Source organism: Tympanuchus pallidicinctus, unplaced genomic scaffold (assembly GCF_026119805.1).
Source record: "Tympanuchus pallidicinctus isolate F22 unplaced genomic scaffold, pur_lepc_1.0 scaffold3, whole genome shotgun sequence".
NCBI classification, from domain to species: Eukaryota; Metazoa; Chordata; class Aves; order Galliformes; family Phasianidae; genus Tympanuchus; species Tympanuchus pallidicinctus.
Genome location: NW_026294747.1, coordinates 7,779,198 through 7,798,115, shown reverse-complemented (window position 1 = coordinate 7,798,115; position 18,918 = coordinate 7,779,198). Strand labels below are relative to the sequence as shown.

General features: G+C 38.9%; 1 protein-coding gene across 2 annotated transcripts in view; it reads right to left on the bottom strand.

The window, feature by feature from the left end:
* Positions 1 to 18,918, bottom strand: part of GALNT18 (polypeptide N-acetylgalactosaminyltransferase 18) — a 210,502-nt gene that overhangs the window by 101,450 nt on the left and 90,134 nt on the right. For both annotated transcript variants that reach the window (XM_052693155.1, XM_052693154.1), the window contains one exon: positions 4,686 to 4,878. In XM_052693155.1, the coding sequence (XP_052549115.1) occupies positions 4,686 to 4,878 (193 nt within the window). The remainder of the gene's footprint in view (positions 1 to 4,685; positions 4,879 to 18,918) is intronic.

Here is an 18,918-nt window from a genome sequence, read left to right as displayed (position 1 = left end):
AACAAAGTCCAGTCAAATAGAATTATTTCATGGATACATGATCATTTAAGCTCAGATGAAGCTAACAAATTCCTAACTTGAACCTTACAATTAGGGATCACATGTTTTTCTTACATCAGTTTTAATAAAGGAAAACCTGCAGGTTTATACAGATGCTGTTTTATATACTACATACAGGTCTGCATGTATCACCACAATACTGGCAGCAGCACAGACATTTGGACAGATGTACACATATAAACAGCTTTTGTTCTAAAAACACATCACTCTCCTCAATGAGCAAAGGCTTCTATTTTCTCACTTCTGTGGATATCCTGCATATTCCATTCCGACCCCAACTATGCTGCTCTTCAAGGCCTCTACCATTTTCCCTTGCTGAACTGAGACTCAAAGCAATACAACCTGGCATTGGTGAACCATTTGAAATAAGAAGCACTTACAAAATGATCCAAGCCTTTCTCTGCAAAGGAAACAGGGCACCTTCTCTGCTTTTTCTAGTTGCCAAACAACACTGACTCAGCTGGGAAAAGGGCACATTTGCAGCAAGTCAAATGTTGTACCACAGATTTAGCCATCTCCAAGGAGGAAAAACAATCTCACCCTTAAATTCCCCCCTTCCGGTCTTCACTTCTTCATACAAACACCATTTTTTACAAAGGGAAAAGATCTTTGGTTGACTGTAGATAATAGTCATTGAAAAAGTTCCTTTAGCCACTCCATTCATAACAAATGTGCTCTGCAGGAGCAGAATTCTGCAACAGAATTCCTCTACTGGGGTTCCCTTATACATCTTTATTTTTCCCCACTACTCCTCACTCCCTCAACATATAAGGAAAAAAACAATGTTATTGCTCTTTCACATCTCAGCTTCAAGGCACTGGATCAGGCAACAAGAAAATTACAAGCCAACAAAGTAGAATCCTAAACTGCATCCACTGAAAGGAAGATTAGGTACACAGGTTTGGGATCCCTAAATAACCTACGTCTTATTAACACCTTTCCGTTTGAGTATGTTCAACATTCCACTCACAACAAGCTTTGTGGGTGCTGTCTGCCCCACTTAAGGTAATTGAGCACAACAGAACTATAATGAATATAGAGTATTATCCCGTTCACCTGCTCAGTAAGAACAATACTGCTTTCCTCAACGCTTCCAAACTCATTAGAGTCAGCACTTATTTGTTACTCAGACACATTATGGGCTAACAGATGGCTATAAGGGTGGTAAACAGCAGTGCCCAGCTGCAGCACAAGGAAATACATGGATGCCTTGTGAGAGACAGCATCAGCAATTCTCCCAGTGTTTTTAAGTTATGCTGATATGAGCACTGTAGACAGAATGAAGGTTACAGCTGAGTCATGTAAGTATGATGTTAAAAGGGGCTACAATATTTCTCAGTACCAAGAGACTTTGCAGGAACACAAATTTTGACGATAGATCTGTTACTGCTAGTTATTATTTATCAGTAAAGTCCACTACATTTTTCCTTAAAACTCTTTGATGACTGCACCTTTCTTGAACCTATTTCTATTTTGGCTTACATGTTGTATTTGGTTCTTCAATTCAATGGTACAGTGTGTGAAGGAGGACATTGATGTCTTGGATGTAGGATTTTAATACTAGACCAGGCTGCCAGATTGGATGGGGCCCTGGGCAACCTGGTCTGGTATTAAATGGGGAAGTTGGTGGTCCTGCCTGTGGCGGAATGGGTTGAAGATTTATGATCCTCAAGGTCCTTTCCTACCTGGGCCATTGTGTGATTGTGTGATGTCTTAAATAACACAATTTCTTAGTAATTAAAATTAATAGTAATTTCTTGATATTTTTTATTCTCAATATCCAGAAGTACACACTTCTAGGCTGTCTTGTAAAATGAACATTAACACTAAGGAGAAAGCTGAATAAAGTTATGGTGCTCACTTCTTAAAAAATAACAACCTAGAAAATAAGATATATAGGTCCAATTTCCCTAATCTGGGTAAATAAGAAGCTGAAACAGCATGGGCGTCATGTCATCCAGATATCTCATGAGTACAGCATAGATGTGCAGTCTCACATAGCTGGTACCACAGACTCAGCAATCTGCACAAACTCTTGATGTTTACTTTGTTCTATTACTCTCTCCTCCTTTCCCAATCCAAACATTCCTTTAGTGAAGCTCATTTCATTTCTCTACTACTGCTTGTCTTTTCCTCAATATTCAATCCTTAATCATATTCTTGAGTGTAAACACCCAAGACTCAAAACTCACACGGCTGAGAAAAGTCACCAAGGTAGCTGCCTCCTCAGTTTCACCTGCTGTTTGTGTAACTTACACTGTTGTTGGCTACTCAGTAAGTGGTTGCCACTATTGCATTTGCCCTTCCAGCTGATCTTTGGAAATAAACACAAGTAGCCTGGGACAGAGGAAAAATACATCATTGAAGGCTGAGACAGTGAACCTGAAAGTCACTCACATGAAATACTGACCTCATGCTGCTCTTTTCTCAAAGTTATGTACTAAAAAAGTTATAAAGCTGCAGGCAGCAAAGAGGAGGCTATGTGGGCTGCTCTGCTAGGATTCACAGCATGTAAGAAGCTAAGCATTTTGACATGTTCGGGTTTGTTTTCTCAGAAATATAACCTTTTCTACCTCAACCCTAATTAACAAAGGTGCAGTTGAGTCTGAGAAATTTGGGGACTAAAGGAACACTTGTTTGTTCTTAGCCTGCCAACTTAGTGTCACACTCTCGGCAGATCACTTTATTCTTCCAGTCTCAACAGAGGCCAATTAGATGAGAATTACGCTAGACTCCAGTTATATTTCTGTTGTCTTACCAACAGCTGATATTTCACATGATATGATATTAATACAGATGATAGAGCACAACTGAGCCTGGATGTATCTGTAAGAACACCACTTCCTTCAGCTAACTCCCTACAAGCCTTTGCTAGGATTCTTCTGTCACACTGCCTAAAGCAGCACTAAGCATTGTTAAATCCACACTGATGATGAGAGTTCTAAAAAGACTTCTCTAAGAGCAACTGTAGCAATGTGTTTTACTGCTTTTCAGTCAGGAATTTGATTAACTCCATCTCCATGCTACTTGCTCCGTGCTCTCTTCAGACTCCAGAAGTGACAAACGTAATTGGCTTTAAAAATAGGTGCTAGCAATCCTAGCAGCAGATAGTTAGGGTGAAGAATATACTCTTACGAGGTAAGAGTTTTCCTGAAATAGTCACGTACATGCTCTCACACAAATGAGAATTTCTGTGTCAGAACTGGGAATTCTTTTTTTCAGAAGCCTGACTTTCAAAATACCCTGTAACACAGTATTCCACAGAGTGCTTGCTATATATGCAAACAGTAGACATGCTACCTGACAATGCATTTCATTTCCCCTCAGAACTAGAATTTGCTACCTTTCAGTGTCAGATTACCCGCTCATTTCTGAACCACAATAAAAGGGGAAAAATCCTCCTAAGCTATCATTACCAATCTGACATTTTGTATGCATGTGTCTATAAACATACTGCAATGTCTCACATGTTTTTGGCAGATAGCTAAATAAGAATTAAAATTTTCACCTAAGTGAGGATCATGATTCCTTTTAAACTGGAATTCCTTTTAAAATACCAATCAAAATTTATTTATTTCAGATAAAGCAACTTTCCACTTTTTCTGTCTTGTTTTATACCCACAATTACAAAAAATATAGACTAAAATCATTCAGAAGAGTCAGTTCTAAAGAGATATAAGAACAGACACACTTTTATCATTGGTATCTTGTTAGTTACAGATTTATTTTCCCTCCAAACTAGCTTACAATTAAAAAAAAATAAAAGAGACTGTCCTTACAGACAATAAGAAATTTCCTGAATAAAAAAATATAAATATTATTGCATGGACTTTCATTTCCTAAAGATTGCTATTAGATTGCTATTTCAGCAAATATCTACACATATATTTCCAAAATGTGATATACCATCATATATAGTATAGATGTATTTAAAATTGCTGAACTGTTGCCTCAAATGGTGTTCCTATCTTTCTTTTCATTAACATCACTTGATTTATGCTAAAATATACTGCTTATTAAAACATTTGCTTAGATGAAGTTAATGAGATCACATTTGGCTCGCCTTTGGGATTGACAACTTGCTAAAAAGCATGTCTTGACTACTGGTTCAATTCATTAACTGTCCACCCCATTTATTAAGGTTTGATTGTGTTTGTTCTGCTTTTTTTTTTTTTTTTAAATGAGTTGCAAAAGGACAGTTTTTATTCAACCCATTTCCCCAGAGCTGCTATATGTCTGTTGAAAGGAAAAGATGTACCACCATGGCTGAAAAACAGTAGTGTTAACTGTCTCTGTGAATGATCCTACTAGAACAGGACTTAAAAGCATTAGAGAAAAGGCTGTCCATTCACATGGTCCCACCCATCTCATCTTACCTAAACATTCTGAAATAACAGTGGATGTATTCACACTGCCTTACATGAGTACTTCCCAGTAGAAGAAGTGGCTTTGAGTGAAAGCTGGAAGTTCCACAGTCTTCCAAGCTGATACAATTTGTCTAAAATGCATACTGCACCACTGGAGCTCACCAGTCTCATTTGCTTTCTGGTTTTTTATGAGATAGTGCTGGGCTAACAGAGTGGAATTCCAGGACGTACAATGCTCAGGTTATCTATGACACTTACCCATTAGGTCTAAGGTCAGGCAGGCGCCTGTCCAGTGGCAGGCGATCACTCAGGTACGCATTGTAGCCGTAATACTGGAACTGTTTAAGTGCAATACGTCTGTTTTCAGGACTGAGATCCTGGCCCCAATGAGCAAAGAGAGATGAGTCAGTGAATGCCTCAGCAGGATTTTCTTCAGGTTTTGGTGGAGCTTCTATAACAGACAAAACAAAAAAACAATTTTAGACTGACATTCCAAGAGGTTCTAGGGCGCATTAGTTTAAAAAGTATAACTTTAAGGCAAACACCAGGCAAAACAGCAAATGCTTCCAGTTTACTTCAGTCTGTAAGCCTTCACAAAACATGCCCTCACGTGCTTCTTTGAGTCAGTATAACTATTAGTACCTGAGGCTTAAAAGATAAAACTCAAAAAATACTTCTGTTAAAACCAATTTTCTCATCACAACAAAACTGAAAGCCAGGACTGATAACTCTGAATGAAATTTCAAAAATATTCTCATCAGAAAATAAGAATATTTATTTATTTATTTATTCATTTATATGCAAAGATGAACAATTTAATTTCAAACAGAATTACCGTACTAGGAAAAGGATGAAATTTTGAAGGCCATAGAAAGACAGTCTGTACAGGATAGACGATAGTATATAATTGCACAAGAGGTCTGTTCAGAGTGACTGGTAGCACCATCATCTCATCTATCCATCTAGTCCCTCAGCCTTCATTCAGGTGACCACGTAATCCAGCCTAGAGAACCACTTGTCTCTGCAAACACTTTATTATATACAGTACACTGTTAAAGGAATACCAAACATCTTACTTGGCTTTGATTTATCATCACAGATATTTTCTGAAAGTCCTAATTATGAATAGTCTCCAACTAAATAAAGACTCTCATTTCACAAGAGCTGCATTCAGAAACAACAACTCATTAGTACTGAACTTCAGAAAATAAAAGTAGATATTCAAGTAATTATCGATATTCCAACAGGCAAAACATTCACTGTTGAGAGCCAGGACAACATCATCCTCCACACCCACAGTCACCTACAGACTTTACAGCTGGCTTAAGCTAGCTACACAGCAACATGTAAAGAAAACAGTTTGTGTAGTAACAGTACATACCACTATTATAGTGACTTTCCAAGTGTGCCAAGAACCACATTCTTTGATCCCTTACTAAAATGAACCCAAAACACAAAAACATAAATTGAGCTTAAGTTGTTTGATTCTCTCACAATGTTTGTTATTATCCTCTGAAAATACTGACAGGAAACCAATGACACTTGCATTTGATTCCAACCTTTCTACTGTTTATTTACACAACAAAGTACTGCTTTACAGCCCGAATCTTGGAATCCACTGCACTTCTTCAAAGACATGCTAAATCCTCAGTCAAATGATACAAGCCTTGCTGCCAAATAGGTAAATGTCACAGAGTAGAGATTTTTACAAGTCTGCAAAGTACATTTAAAAAAACTCAGTAAATTCAGATCACTTTTGGAAGATCCTAACTTAAGAAAGGCAGAATGATTTTAAATACCAGTCCAAAAATCATAGCAGTGGGGAAAGCTGCAGTTCTCTCTCTTTATATGTTGACTACTAAGTGACCTCAACAAAAAAAAAGCTTGAATTTACATAAGTAATCTTACAAACTATCTTCAGATTGTAAGAGATACTTTGATTAGGTGCAGCCAGTAGAAATCAATGTTGTTCAGTACTTTTTAAGAGCATATACACATATGCTAGTCAAGAAAATGTGCTATTCAAGCATTTAACTCAGATCAACCACATATCCAATTTTCCTATTGGAACACAGTCTTCACAGCAAATGGGATTTAAGATAGGATCACACTTAAAGTCACACAAACACTACTAAATATAAATTCTACATAATGAGCTTTTCTAAAAGGTAAGTGGGTTGAGCAACCTGAGTTTTTGGGATGCTGACACTTGTACAGCAAAATAACACTGATTAGAAAAGGAATTTGATAAAGTGGGCATGCGAGAATCTAATGAGGTTTAAGAGGGCCAAGTGCAATGGTTGGGATGATCCCAGATGTGAGTACAGACTGGGAGAAGAATTCATTGAGAGCAGCCATATGGAGAAGAACTTGAGGGGGTCCTGATGGATGAGAAGCTTGACTGAGCCAGCAGTGTGCTCTTGCAGCTCAGAAGGCCAACAGTATTCTGGGCTGCATCAACAGAGGGATGGCAGCAGGAAGAGGGAGGTGATTCTCCCCCTCTATTCCACCCTTGCAAGGCCTTATTTAGAGTATTGTGTCCAAGCCTGGGTCCCCCAGTACAGGAAGAACGCAGAGCTGTTGGAGCAAGTCCAGAAGAGGGCCAGAAAGATTATCAGAAGGCTGGATCACCTCCTGTGAAGAATGGTTGAGGGATTTGGGCTTGTTTAGCTTGGAGAAGAGAAGGCTCCAAGGAGACCTCACTGCAGTCTTTCAGTACTTGAAGGGAGTTTGTAAGCAGGAGGTGGACTGACTTTTTCCATGGTCTGATAGCAATAGGATAAGGGGGAATGGCTTTAAACTAAAAGAGGGGAGATTTATGTTAGATCTTTGGAAGACAGTTTTAACTCAGAGGATGGTGAAGTGCTGTAAAAAATTGCCCAGAGAGGCTGTGGATGCTGCAGTCCTGGAGACATTTCAAGACCAGGTTGGATGAGATCCTGTGCAGCCTGATCCAGTGGCTGGCAACTCTACCCATGACATTGAGGGGCTCAAACTAGATGACCTGTAAGATCTCAACCAACATAAGCCACCCTATGATGAGATTCTATGAAACAAGATAGTTATAAAGAAAAAGAATAAAATTGGACACGTCCAGAGAATACAGGTTCTGTACGACTAAGCCACAAACATGCAATACTCACTCAGCAAGTTCAGAAACTTTAAGCTTCACATGCAGCCTTCTCTTTTCCCCAGACTTCCTACATTCATCAGCCTGAGACTCTGCCTTCTACTTATGAAAGGCTGGTAAATTAATACTCCCACAAATTCCTTGGTAACTATTTCACATCTGTTAAAAATTAAGGTACGAAAGCATCCATTTTTTCTAATGTCCACACAGAATTAACACATTCAAGGTAGAAAAGTGTACTGACAGAACTGTGAGAAGAGTTTTTCAAGCTGAGGAATGAAGTGATAGGAACAGTCACTCCCCTGCCAAGCTGCCCATTCTGAGGTCAACACCCTTTCCTCTTCTCCCATGGCTTACAGCACCGACAGGAAAAGTGGTATTAATCTGGATTTCTCCAAATCAAGCATGCTTTTCTGAAGGCTTTAACTTTTATGTTCATATCAGTGGCAGGTGACTGGCTGATATAGGATCTGCCAGTTAACAACCACATAAAAGTGCCTCCAAAAAGGTCTGAATAAAAAGTAAGACTCGCTGTAAGAACTATGCACACCCAAGCATTTGTAATTGCGTATGAGGACAATTTTTCATGCATTAATGTCCATCTTGGGAATCACTGTATTCAAAGAATTACATTCACACAGGCATCTATTACATTTTATCTACAAATTCTGTGGCCAAGAGCATTACCTCAAGTGACATATGAAACTCTTGTTGCTTTCTGATTGATAAAGTAGTCAGTAAAATCTAGGTTGCATCTGTAAGACTAAGATTTTCAAGCAATTGAAATCCGTGGATTCAATTGCTGTTTACAAGGTCCAAATATAAACACTTGCCAAAACTTGAAATTAAAACTTCAAACAATGGAATTAAGCATTCATTTCTGATGACAAAACCTTTCTTTTCTTTAACTGAAAACTCTTGGGGAAGTGCATTTGTTCAATCAGTGTTTCACTTGACATAAAAACAATTACTATAAGACCATTAGCTGCCTTTTGACTACTCCATCAGTGTATTTTACATCTTACTCTCTGAAAACAGAGCTTGACCTGCAGTCTCCCAAGCAGTTCTTAGCACTTGCTTCTACAATTGCAGAACAATCATGGGAAACTAAGGCTCAAAGGTGAGCCAGGAAGTAGTACTGCCTGAAGCTATACTAAGGTAGGCACATTTATCTGCTCAGCTATTACTAAGAAGGAAAGATCAGTCCCATTTCTCCTGTGGGAAGAAAGCTTATTATCCACAGCACGTTTCTGTACGTGTTAACATGGGGTCTTCACTATCATGACTTTCTACATCATGCAAAAAGTTCTATACACACATAGAAAGCTGATATAACTCTTAGCAGACTGACACTTGGCCACTAAATTGATTTACTTAATAATTTACTCAGAGGTCAGTTGGTTGTACACCTGGGTTGTCAGAAGCAGGAAATCAGAAGATACTGATGAAATCCAGGGTGTATATGACACGAAACCAATCCTCTCTTAGTAACAAAACCTATTTTTACCAGTAACTGAAGCTTGAATAAACTTGCATTACCTTGCATTTGTGTAATGAAACACACACCCACACTTCAAAGTTTTAACAGCTTTCTCTATTGTGCTGGGTATGAACAACAAGGTTTGGGTGGCAGGGGCTGCAGGAGTAGGAAGAGATCTGGGGCTGCCCTGTGCCAGACACTCTTGGCTCTGCAGCAGATCCACCACTGGCCAAAGATAAGCCCATCAGTGATGCTGACAGCACCTTTGAAACAACCTATCTAAGAAAGGACAGAAAGCAACAAGGAAGAGAGAACAAGGGTACAAGAGAACAACAAAAATAACTAAGTACTGAGAGATGACCGAGGTGAGAGAATTAGAAATTGCTCCATGGTGGAGCAGATACATCCCCACAGGACCTGCACACTGTGAATAAGCTCACACCAGAGCTCAGCAAACACGTAGGTAAGAAGGTGGAGTGGAAGAAGAGAATGAAAAACAAGGAGAATGCACTGAACCTGACCTCCTGTGCTATCTGTTGAAGGGATTGAGCATAACCAGCTGTAACAAGGGAGCTGCAGAGGAGTCTTAAGAGATGAAAAGTCTGGGAAAAGGGGAAAAGAAGTATTTTCCTCCAAGTATTTTAAGTTGTTGTGGTCTTAGTTCTCCAATATCCAAGTCAGTAACTATACATTCACGTTAACTGGCAATAAAATAATGCTTTCTTCAGAGGGTGTACAACCACACAACAAACAGAAAACAACATCTATCCCTTATTGTTATCAGGAAACTGTAGACAAGCAATGCGTTAGCAGCAACAAGACAGACCTTATTCATTCAAAAGTCACGAATATAATTTACTGGTCTCAGTTGCTATAGTATGCTACTATATTCCTTTCTCCATTACTTCTTTATGATCCACATTTGTTAGTTTGTCTCAACTCACATTTGACTGTGTCACTTTTGTTAAGGCAACTAATACAATCAGTACTCAGTACATTATGACAATCTGATAAGACAGCACAGAATTCAGAATAGGCATTCCTGAATTTACAAAGTATATTTGTGTCATCATTTGATAACAACAAATAAGGGCACAGGATTCATTCTGTCCACTGTGAAAAAACAATTATTTCTGGAGTGGTCCAGGAAAACCACTTAACTTGCAGCAGCATTCTTGTCAAAGGAAAAAAAATGAAAATTACTGCATCCAGCAGTAGTAGTTTTTAAGTATCTCAGCAAAGTATAATTATTTAACAACCATTTGCATACTGAAATTATTTAATTACATATGACTTTTTTCTACAAACAAATGCATACATTACACTCAGAATCATAAACAACATCCCTAACAGCACTGATACATCAGTTATGCAAAGATTCATCAGCTACTTTCCTTGAAAGACTCTTTAGTTTTGTTACCAGTCTAACATTATGTTGCATCAACATAATTCCTGTATATCTGCCCTGAGAATGCTGATTCTGTCCATTCATGCTTCCTTATCAAGATATAAGATGATCAGAAACTCAGAGACTGCTTCAAATTTCTTTTGGCCTTAACTGATTACTTAACAATTTGCTATGTAATTGCATTAACACCTAGAATGGAGAACATTAAATAGGTAAAGGATATTAATAAGCTGAAGTCGTAAGTAAGGCACAATTAATAGAAAAACATCTACAAGGAATAATTTTGAAAGCAACGTAGCATCTAAAGCTGTGATTGTCACTAATTGTCACTATGGCTGTTTGTATTATCTATCTGTGGAAGACTTTAACCTTTAAAATACATCAATCATCCCAAATGCATTTGCAATTATCAACTACTTGGTTTACACGACAAGTCATAACGTCAGCCCTGAACAATAAGAGTTCATTACATCCTAAGTCTGTACATTGCATGTGCTTTACCCTCCTCTATGTTACATAATTTGGACCATCAATTCTAGCCAGTAATAAACTTAATTTACTTTTTATTTTTCTCTTATTTCTTTTCCTAAGTTGTACACTGCTTTGGTTTTCTCCACTTTATGATCAGTGCCACATTGTCCCTCTTGTGGTGATATATTTTTCATTTCTTCTCTCTGTGAATTTTCATTATATAAAAATATTCTTACGTATTACTATCAATTTCTACCACCACATAGCTTTGAAGAACCTAGATCAAAAACAGGCAACAGAAAACGGCAAGAGAAACATCTATCCCTAAAGACAACCGGTAAGTCTAGTGAAATGCCACACACTATAGCAACAACCAAATGAATTGCCTCTATCTAATGCTCTCGGCCATCTAACAGCACTCCAGGTTATCTAGAGAGGTCACAGAGGATTGGAGGCCTGCTGATGTGACTCCCATCTACAAGAAGGGCCATAAGGAGGATCCAGGGAACTACAGGCCAGTCAGCCTGACCCCGGTAGCATGGAAAGTTATGGAGCAAATCATCTCGGGTGCAATCACACAGCATGCGTGGCATCAAGGGGATCAGGCCCAGCCAGCATGGGTTCATGAAAGGCAGGTCGTGCTTGACCAACCTCATCTTCTTCTATGACTGAGTGAACAGTCTGGTAGATGAGGGAAAGGCTGTTGATGCAGTCTATCTAGACTTCAGCAAAGCCTCTCTCTCACAATATTCTGGGGAAACTGACTGCCAGTGGCCTGAACAGGTATACCCTTCTTTGGGTAAGAAACTGGCTAGAGTGCCCAGTGCGTGGTGGCTAATGGAGCTAAGTCCAGCTGGCGACCCATTATGAGTGGTGTCCACCCAGAGGTCGGTACTGGGGGCCACCTTGTTTAATATCTTCACTGATGACTTAGATGAAGGGATTGAGTGTACCATCAGTAAGTTTGCAGATGATGCCAAGTTGGGAGGTAGTGTCAATCTGCCTGAGGGTAGGGAGGCTCTTCAGAGGGATCTAAATAAGCTGGATTGCTGGGCTGAGGTGAATGGGATGAGGTTCAACAAGGCCAAGTGCTGAGTCCTGCACTTTGGCCGCAACAATCCCATGCAGCGCTATAGGTTTGGGGATGAGTGGCTGGATGACTGTGAAGGGGAAAAGAACCTGGGGGTGTTGGTTGATGCTCGGCTGAACATGAGCCAACAGTGTGCCCAGGTGGCCAAGAGGGCCAATGGCATCCTGGCCTGCATTAGAAATGGTGTGGCCAGCAGGAGCAGGGTGGTGATCATCCCCCTCTACTCAGCACTGGTGAGGCCACACCTCGAGTACTGTGTTCAGTTTTGGGCCCCTCACTACAAAAAAGACAGTGAGGTCCTGGAGTGTGTCCAGAGAAGGGCAACGAAACTGGTGAGGGGTCTGGAGCACAAGTCTTACGAGGAGCGGCTGAGGGAGCTGTGATTGTTCAGTCTGGAGAAGAGGAGGCTCAGAGGAGAACTCACTGCACTCTACAGCTTCTTGAAGGGAGGTTGTGATGAGGAGGGGGGGTTTGGCTTCTTCTCCCAGGCAAAAAACAAGACCTGAGGAAATGGCCCCAAGTTGAACCAGAGGAGGTTTGGATTAGATATAAGGAAGAACTTTTTCTCTCAGAGAGTGGTCAGGCACTGGAATGGCTGCCCATGGAGGTGGCGGAGTCGCAGTCCCTGGTGATGTGTTCAAGAGGCGTCTGGATGAGGAGCTACGAGATATGGCTTAGAGGCTTGTGGTAGTAATGGTAATGGGAGGAAGGTTAGACTACGTGACCTTGCAGGTCATTCTCAACCTTTCTATGATCTCAATAATAAATTCTAAAGTTTATTAAGAAATATTATTTGTTTCTAGCAGCATTCAGATTTCAACTTAATTTCCTATGAAAGGTTATAACAGTACCTTCTCTGAATTGTAAACCTGTTCAAACCAGAAAAGGGCTGCCACAATCATTACAAAGATTCAAACACGCTTTTCACCGGCCTGTGATAGTAGTTTTGATTCTATTCCTCATTTGACAGCAGGTCTTTTCACTGAAGTGGCAGTTTCACATCAAAGCTTTGCCACTGTGAAAATACTTTCCATGGTATCTGAAATGTTTTCCAAAACATACCACATAAACTTTCATATGAATTGAATAAGTGCCAGTAAGAAGAAGGGATAGACAGCAAACCAGCAAAAATGTCCCATTCAAAAATACCCATGTCAGCTAAAGGCCTACAGAAGGCATCAATAATTGAGCAAAGCTACACATGCTCAGGCATAATAGGCTGCTCACAAAAGAAAAGTTAGAGATTATGTCAGGATTTAGGCAGAATGTTCAGCAGTTAGACTTTTGGGAAGGAATAAAATCCCAAATGCTTTTAAGAAACAGAAGTGCAGTTTTGATGAAACTGAAGGAACTGAATTTCTTACACTGTTTCAGCAGCCTTCACATCCTTGAAACAATCATGAAGCAGCAACAGCAATTCTGTGTATTAGACTGTCTCTGCTGCTACTTTGGGAGCTGCTCCAGTATTTTAAGCGCAGCAGCCTAATGGCCTCAGACACTGGCTCTCAGCATTTGGAAAATATTCAGTTTCCTGCAAGCAGTGGCATTTCAGCTTTCTGTGGAAGGAAAGATCCTTTCATTCTTTCCTCTTCATTTGCCCTTCATCTATTAGCCAATCTATACCCTCTGGCCAGAGCCAACTCCGGCAGATCCCAGACTTGTGCTGAGTCATGGAACTTCTGTAAAGATTTTAAAACTGTCAAGACTTTTGCACAGAAAAAGATACACAGAACAAGGTTTCACTCTGACAACTTCTGACTTGGAAAGTTGATCCCACGTGGGTCACTGCTATAAATCCTTTACCAGATTAATATATCTCTGAAATAAAAACTTCCTTGTACCTGCAGCACAAGGAAACCCTGACAGGCAACTGCAGAAGCAATTCAAGGAGATGCATGGAGAATAGCATACTTAGAAGATAAAAAGTTGCAATAACAAAGCTTCTCCTCAGAAAGATTATTTTGTGTCAACTCTTACCTTAATAAAACACAGTGCTACTGACAAAGTGTCAATATTCATACCCTTTTGTGCAGAAAAGTGAGTTTTAGTGTTTTGAATATTCAAGTTAAGTCTTTTTGTCAGAATCTAGCTTTGTTCCCAATGAAATAACCTTAATGGAAGGGCATCTAAGGAAAAAAATGAAATATCCAAGTAGGTTAAATTCTGCTACTGCTGCTTACATCTCAGTAAGCCACACTGAAGCTGTCAGGGTTCCTCAAGAAGTCTAACAGTCCTCCAGTCTGCCAGAGAGCCTGTCCATATGGAGTATGAGTATTGCAGCCCTAATTTAAACCAAACCAAAAGAGTAAACAGACAAAATGCAGAACCATCCTGTGAGGATTCAGCTCAAGATCTAATCTTTGCATATTCCAGCACACTGTAGTTAGTGTCAACACTGGACAGACAGGAAATGAAACAACAAAAACCTGGAGATTCTTTCCTGAGAACATGTAAAGAAGCCACAATAATACTATGAATAGAACAACCAAGACGAAGCTTAGAAGATTTTAAAAATACATGTTGAATGACAGCACATACAGCAGTGAGATTGAATTTTCAGTCACAGCCTTCCACCTCATATGAGCTGATTTTTAGCATGTAACTAAAAAGGTAATAAACATCCATATGCTCACAATAGCTAAAAGAACTTCCCAAAAAAGAACTTAAATTTATAAGAGATTCCCTTTTGCACTATTGAGAACAAAAGACCCTCTGTTTTGCTTTTGGTTTTCAGTCCCTAATGGAGGACTAATAAAATCCATCCATTCAAGGTGCTCATACTGTCTGCAACCCTCCTTGTATTTTAGCACATTCCAGAATGTCAGAAGTAGGTTACTGATTTCAAATTATTTGTAGAACAAAAATAAAAATAAGGAGATATAAAATTCAAAATCAACAGCACTGAAAGTTAACTAAAAAGCATGACTATATGAAGACTGCATTGGCTTCACATAGCTGGAAAGTGAACTTCTGCCTGTACATGGTTTTGGATTGTATAGAAACCTTCTTGCCCAAGTTCTTTGCAAAAACAAATTTTGTTGAACAAAACCAGCAATGGACCAACATGGCCCAGTTTAAAGCTACAGCACTCATAGGATACGGGCTAGAATCTTTCACATCTTACAACCAAGCTACAAATAAATTGCAACAAAATAAAGAATCTGAATCAGAAAAAGTGCACAGGTATCTTAATCTATATAATTCTTCTCTTACAAACAAGAGTTTGTATTTGAAGCTTTACAATGATCTTAGCTTTATTCCTTAAGCAATGATTAATCAAAATACATTCTGGGATATCAAATTAATCACTGAGCATGGATAACCTGAGCACAATCAAGGCCAGAATCCTGCAAACAGCATTATTATGTCTAGAGATTTAAAAGCTTCCTCTGATTCCTACAGACATGGGGCAGCCAGACTGCAAGGCCCTTCTTCCCTAATGAGACAAAAGGTAAAAATGATTTTTTGCCCAAAATCTGTGTTTATAACAATGATGGAGCTTAGACAAACTAAGGAAAATCACTTGAAGACTAATAAATAAAATCATCAAATAATAACTCATTTAAAAATGAATTTGGTACACTGGAAACAAGCAAATAGAAACATATCCCACTGAAAGTTTAACAGTAGTAATAGAAGCAGTTATCAATGACATCATAATCTGCCTTAACAAAAAGCAGATTTTTTCCCTTAGCTTACACATAGCTGTTTTTAATGTTAACTTGAATTTTTGTATCCATAGACTGTATGGAGAGCAACTGGGAATGCATTCCCAACTTCAGTTCTTTTTTTTTTTTCCTTTTCCCCTAACTTACTTTAAATATAATGTCCAGGAGTCCAACTACATAAATAGAAAACAGAAGTTTGCTCTTCCATTCTCAGATCTCAATTCTATCATAGTAAAACAAAGGATCTCTGAATGAGACAGGTTTCACAGCAATGTAGGACCCAGTGCAGGAAAATGTCAGAAGGCAGCTCACATGCTAGAGATAAGTGGTGGAGATGTCAGGCTGCAAACAGCTTTCACATTTTGACAACTTGGATGTTTGCCTTTTAGTTTAAAAGCTCCATATGTTCTATATAATACATGTGAGTGCTTACCCAGAGAGGGCAGACATTAGTGTGGAGAAATTGGATTTCTCCTGACTTGCCTGCTTTTGTTAGCCTAACAGTTCCTACAAAGTTATTGCACAAAAGTTACTTTACACTGAAGAAAAACGCTTTGAGGATGACTCTCAAAACGCACTAACCGCTAGAGGTCAGTGTAAGGATCAAGAAAATCTATCTTTTAAAGAGAAATCTGAAGCCCTTAAGACTTGCTAAGAATTGTTCAAGAGCTCTCAGAACTGTAAGTAACAAACTTCTAAACTCTTAATTTTAAGTAAAATTTATTACAGTGGTTATTTCCTAAGGGTAAGAAAACATACAGGAGAAAAATAAAACCATCATGATATCGCCTAGCAAACACTTAATTACATAGTGTGTGTGCAAACAAATAATACCTTATAGGAAAAAATCTTGTTAAGGGCTCTATATTCCTCCTGTATCCACCAGAATTAGCCTATACTGACCAGAAAACACTGCAAATCCTGAATGTTGTTTTCACTAGCTAACTTCTCACTACTAGTGTCCTCTAGACATAATTATGTCATGAAATGTGTGCTAGAGGATGAATCAGGCTAGACAGACTCCTGTATCTTTCTGGCAAAGTTAACATAGTTATAAAACCCTGGGAAACCTGAAAATAGTGCATACATTTTTAGCACAGTAAAAAGACTATCAATGGAAATGAATATTCTGTAGTAAAATCAATTTCCTCTGATAATGCTTAGCAGACAAATGCATACACCTCTCTAACACACACCGATACTACACTTCTAAGCCATTCTGCATCCCTTAATACTTTCATAGACAAAACTTCTGTCTTCTCAAATAGTTAAATGCTGATCTTCAAAACATATAAAGTTATTGAAATACTAAGTTCCAAATGTTCAGACTTTCTGAAATGCTTTTAAGACTGTACAAAGCAATCTCTCTCAGTATTTCTCATATTCAGAAAACACAGGTTCAGAAAAGCAACACCTAATTGATCAACTAAGTACTGGTCATTTGACTAAAGTTTTAATGATTTTTGCTCAAAATGCATTCAACTTTTGCCACAGGACCCCTCAAAGAGCATGGGGGTGAGAGTTTCTGATTATCACTCCTCAGCACTCTCTGCTGTGACAGAAGGCATCATTGGAAACGCCATCAGCGGTCCCAGTGGTATGACTGAGAAACAGACAGAGCCTTCTAACAGCCTGACTCAAAGGTGACATTACATTCTGTAGATACTTCACCTTTAGAATACACAATTATTTCTTCTAAGTTAAATGATCTCATTATCCAAGCACAGTGTCAAGGGCTGCAGTATGAATTAGAACTTTAATTCCTGTGCCATTAAAATCCTTACCTTTTTCTTTTGGTCTTTGATCAGAATAAGACGTGTTGGTCATGTAATGCCCTGAGCAAATTCCAACATAACAAAACCTCTACATGCCATGTCCTTCTGGAACCGGCACTGAACATAATTTTATCTTTTCCAAAGTGCTTTCTCATGTTCCTGTACATTGTGGAACTTCTGTTTCACCATACAAAAAAGAGCTTCATTTTTTTTTTTTAACAGAAGATTATTTTATTCTTAATAGAATGGCCAACAAGTATAAAGATTGTTTTAAATCAGGCTTATTTTGCATTTAGAGCTATCAAGTTGAAATAAGAAACAGTCCAGATTTATTTTTTAATTACCATGCCATATTGACAGCTTATGCTGAAAACAGAGAGGACAGCTGCCTGGACTGACAGACCACCTACCTCAGCTCTCTCAAAAGCAAAGAGATAGGTTTCTCTACCAATGCTCCATTGCACAAGGACAGACAACTATTGTCTCTGCCTGAGATTCTCCTCTACGTTCCTGACATGACCTTTTTTAGGGTCTTTCCTTTCTCCTCCTCTTTACAAGAAGCAGGAGTTTTCCAAAAAGAGAAAGAAAGGGAAGAGTGATTTTGAAGAGGAGGTGCAGGAATAAGCCTGTGGACCTTTCAGCAGGACTTTCAGGACAGAGTGGACAGGGGAAGAAAAAAAAAAAAAGTGGCAGCCATTTCAGTGGGGCAGGACGGAGAGAGGTGGACTTCCAAATTCCAGACCCTGTGCCGTCTATACCATTCTCAGTAGATTGATTTATATACTAGGGCAAACCAGAGCATGCTCACATTTGAAAACATCTGGCCATTCCAGGAGTTAATAAGTAATGAAGTACTTGTTCATTACCTCCTCCTGTCATCACTGTTGAAAAAAAATACTTGAATAAACCAGGCACTTGCATACCTCAGTTCCTAACAAGCACAGAGAGATTCAGAAAACAAGCTTGAAGGATATAAATACGTCTGGCAACAAAAAGATAGGAAGACATAAACTCAATAAATATCTATAAATATAAAGCACTCTGCAAAGTCAACAAGATAAACTAAGTTCCACAGTGAGGCTTAGGGCAAAAGACCTCTTAAAGACATAGCAACATGAGCTCCAGTACAGACAGGGAGAAAAAAAGATCCAAAAATGTATAATGACTGCAACTGCACATGTTCCTAAATTTAGACTTCTGTTTATGTGCTTGCTAAAAAAGGAATCTCATGTGCATTTAATGAATAGCAGATAACATTTTTCTTTGGGATTACTGGAGTTTGCATCGGCACAGCTGAGAAGCTTTAAAAGCTCCGTATGGTTCACGTCATAAACCCAAGCCTGTGCCACCTAAAGTAAACACCACAGCACTTAACTATTTGAAAACTGCATTTTGCCAAAAGCCATTAGGCTATGACCTGAGTTAGAGTTGTATATACAGTTTTTAGTTTTATATAAAACTGAGAGGTC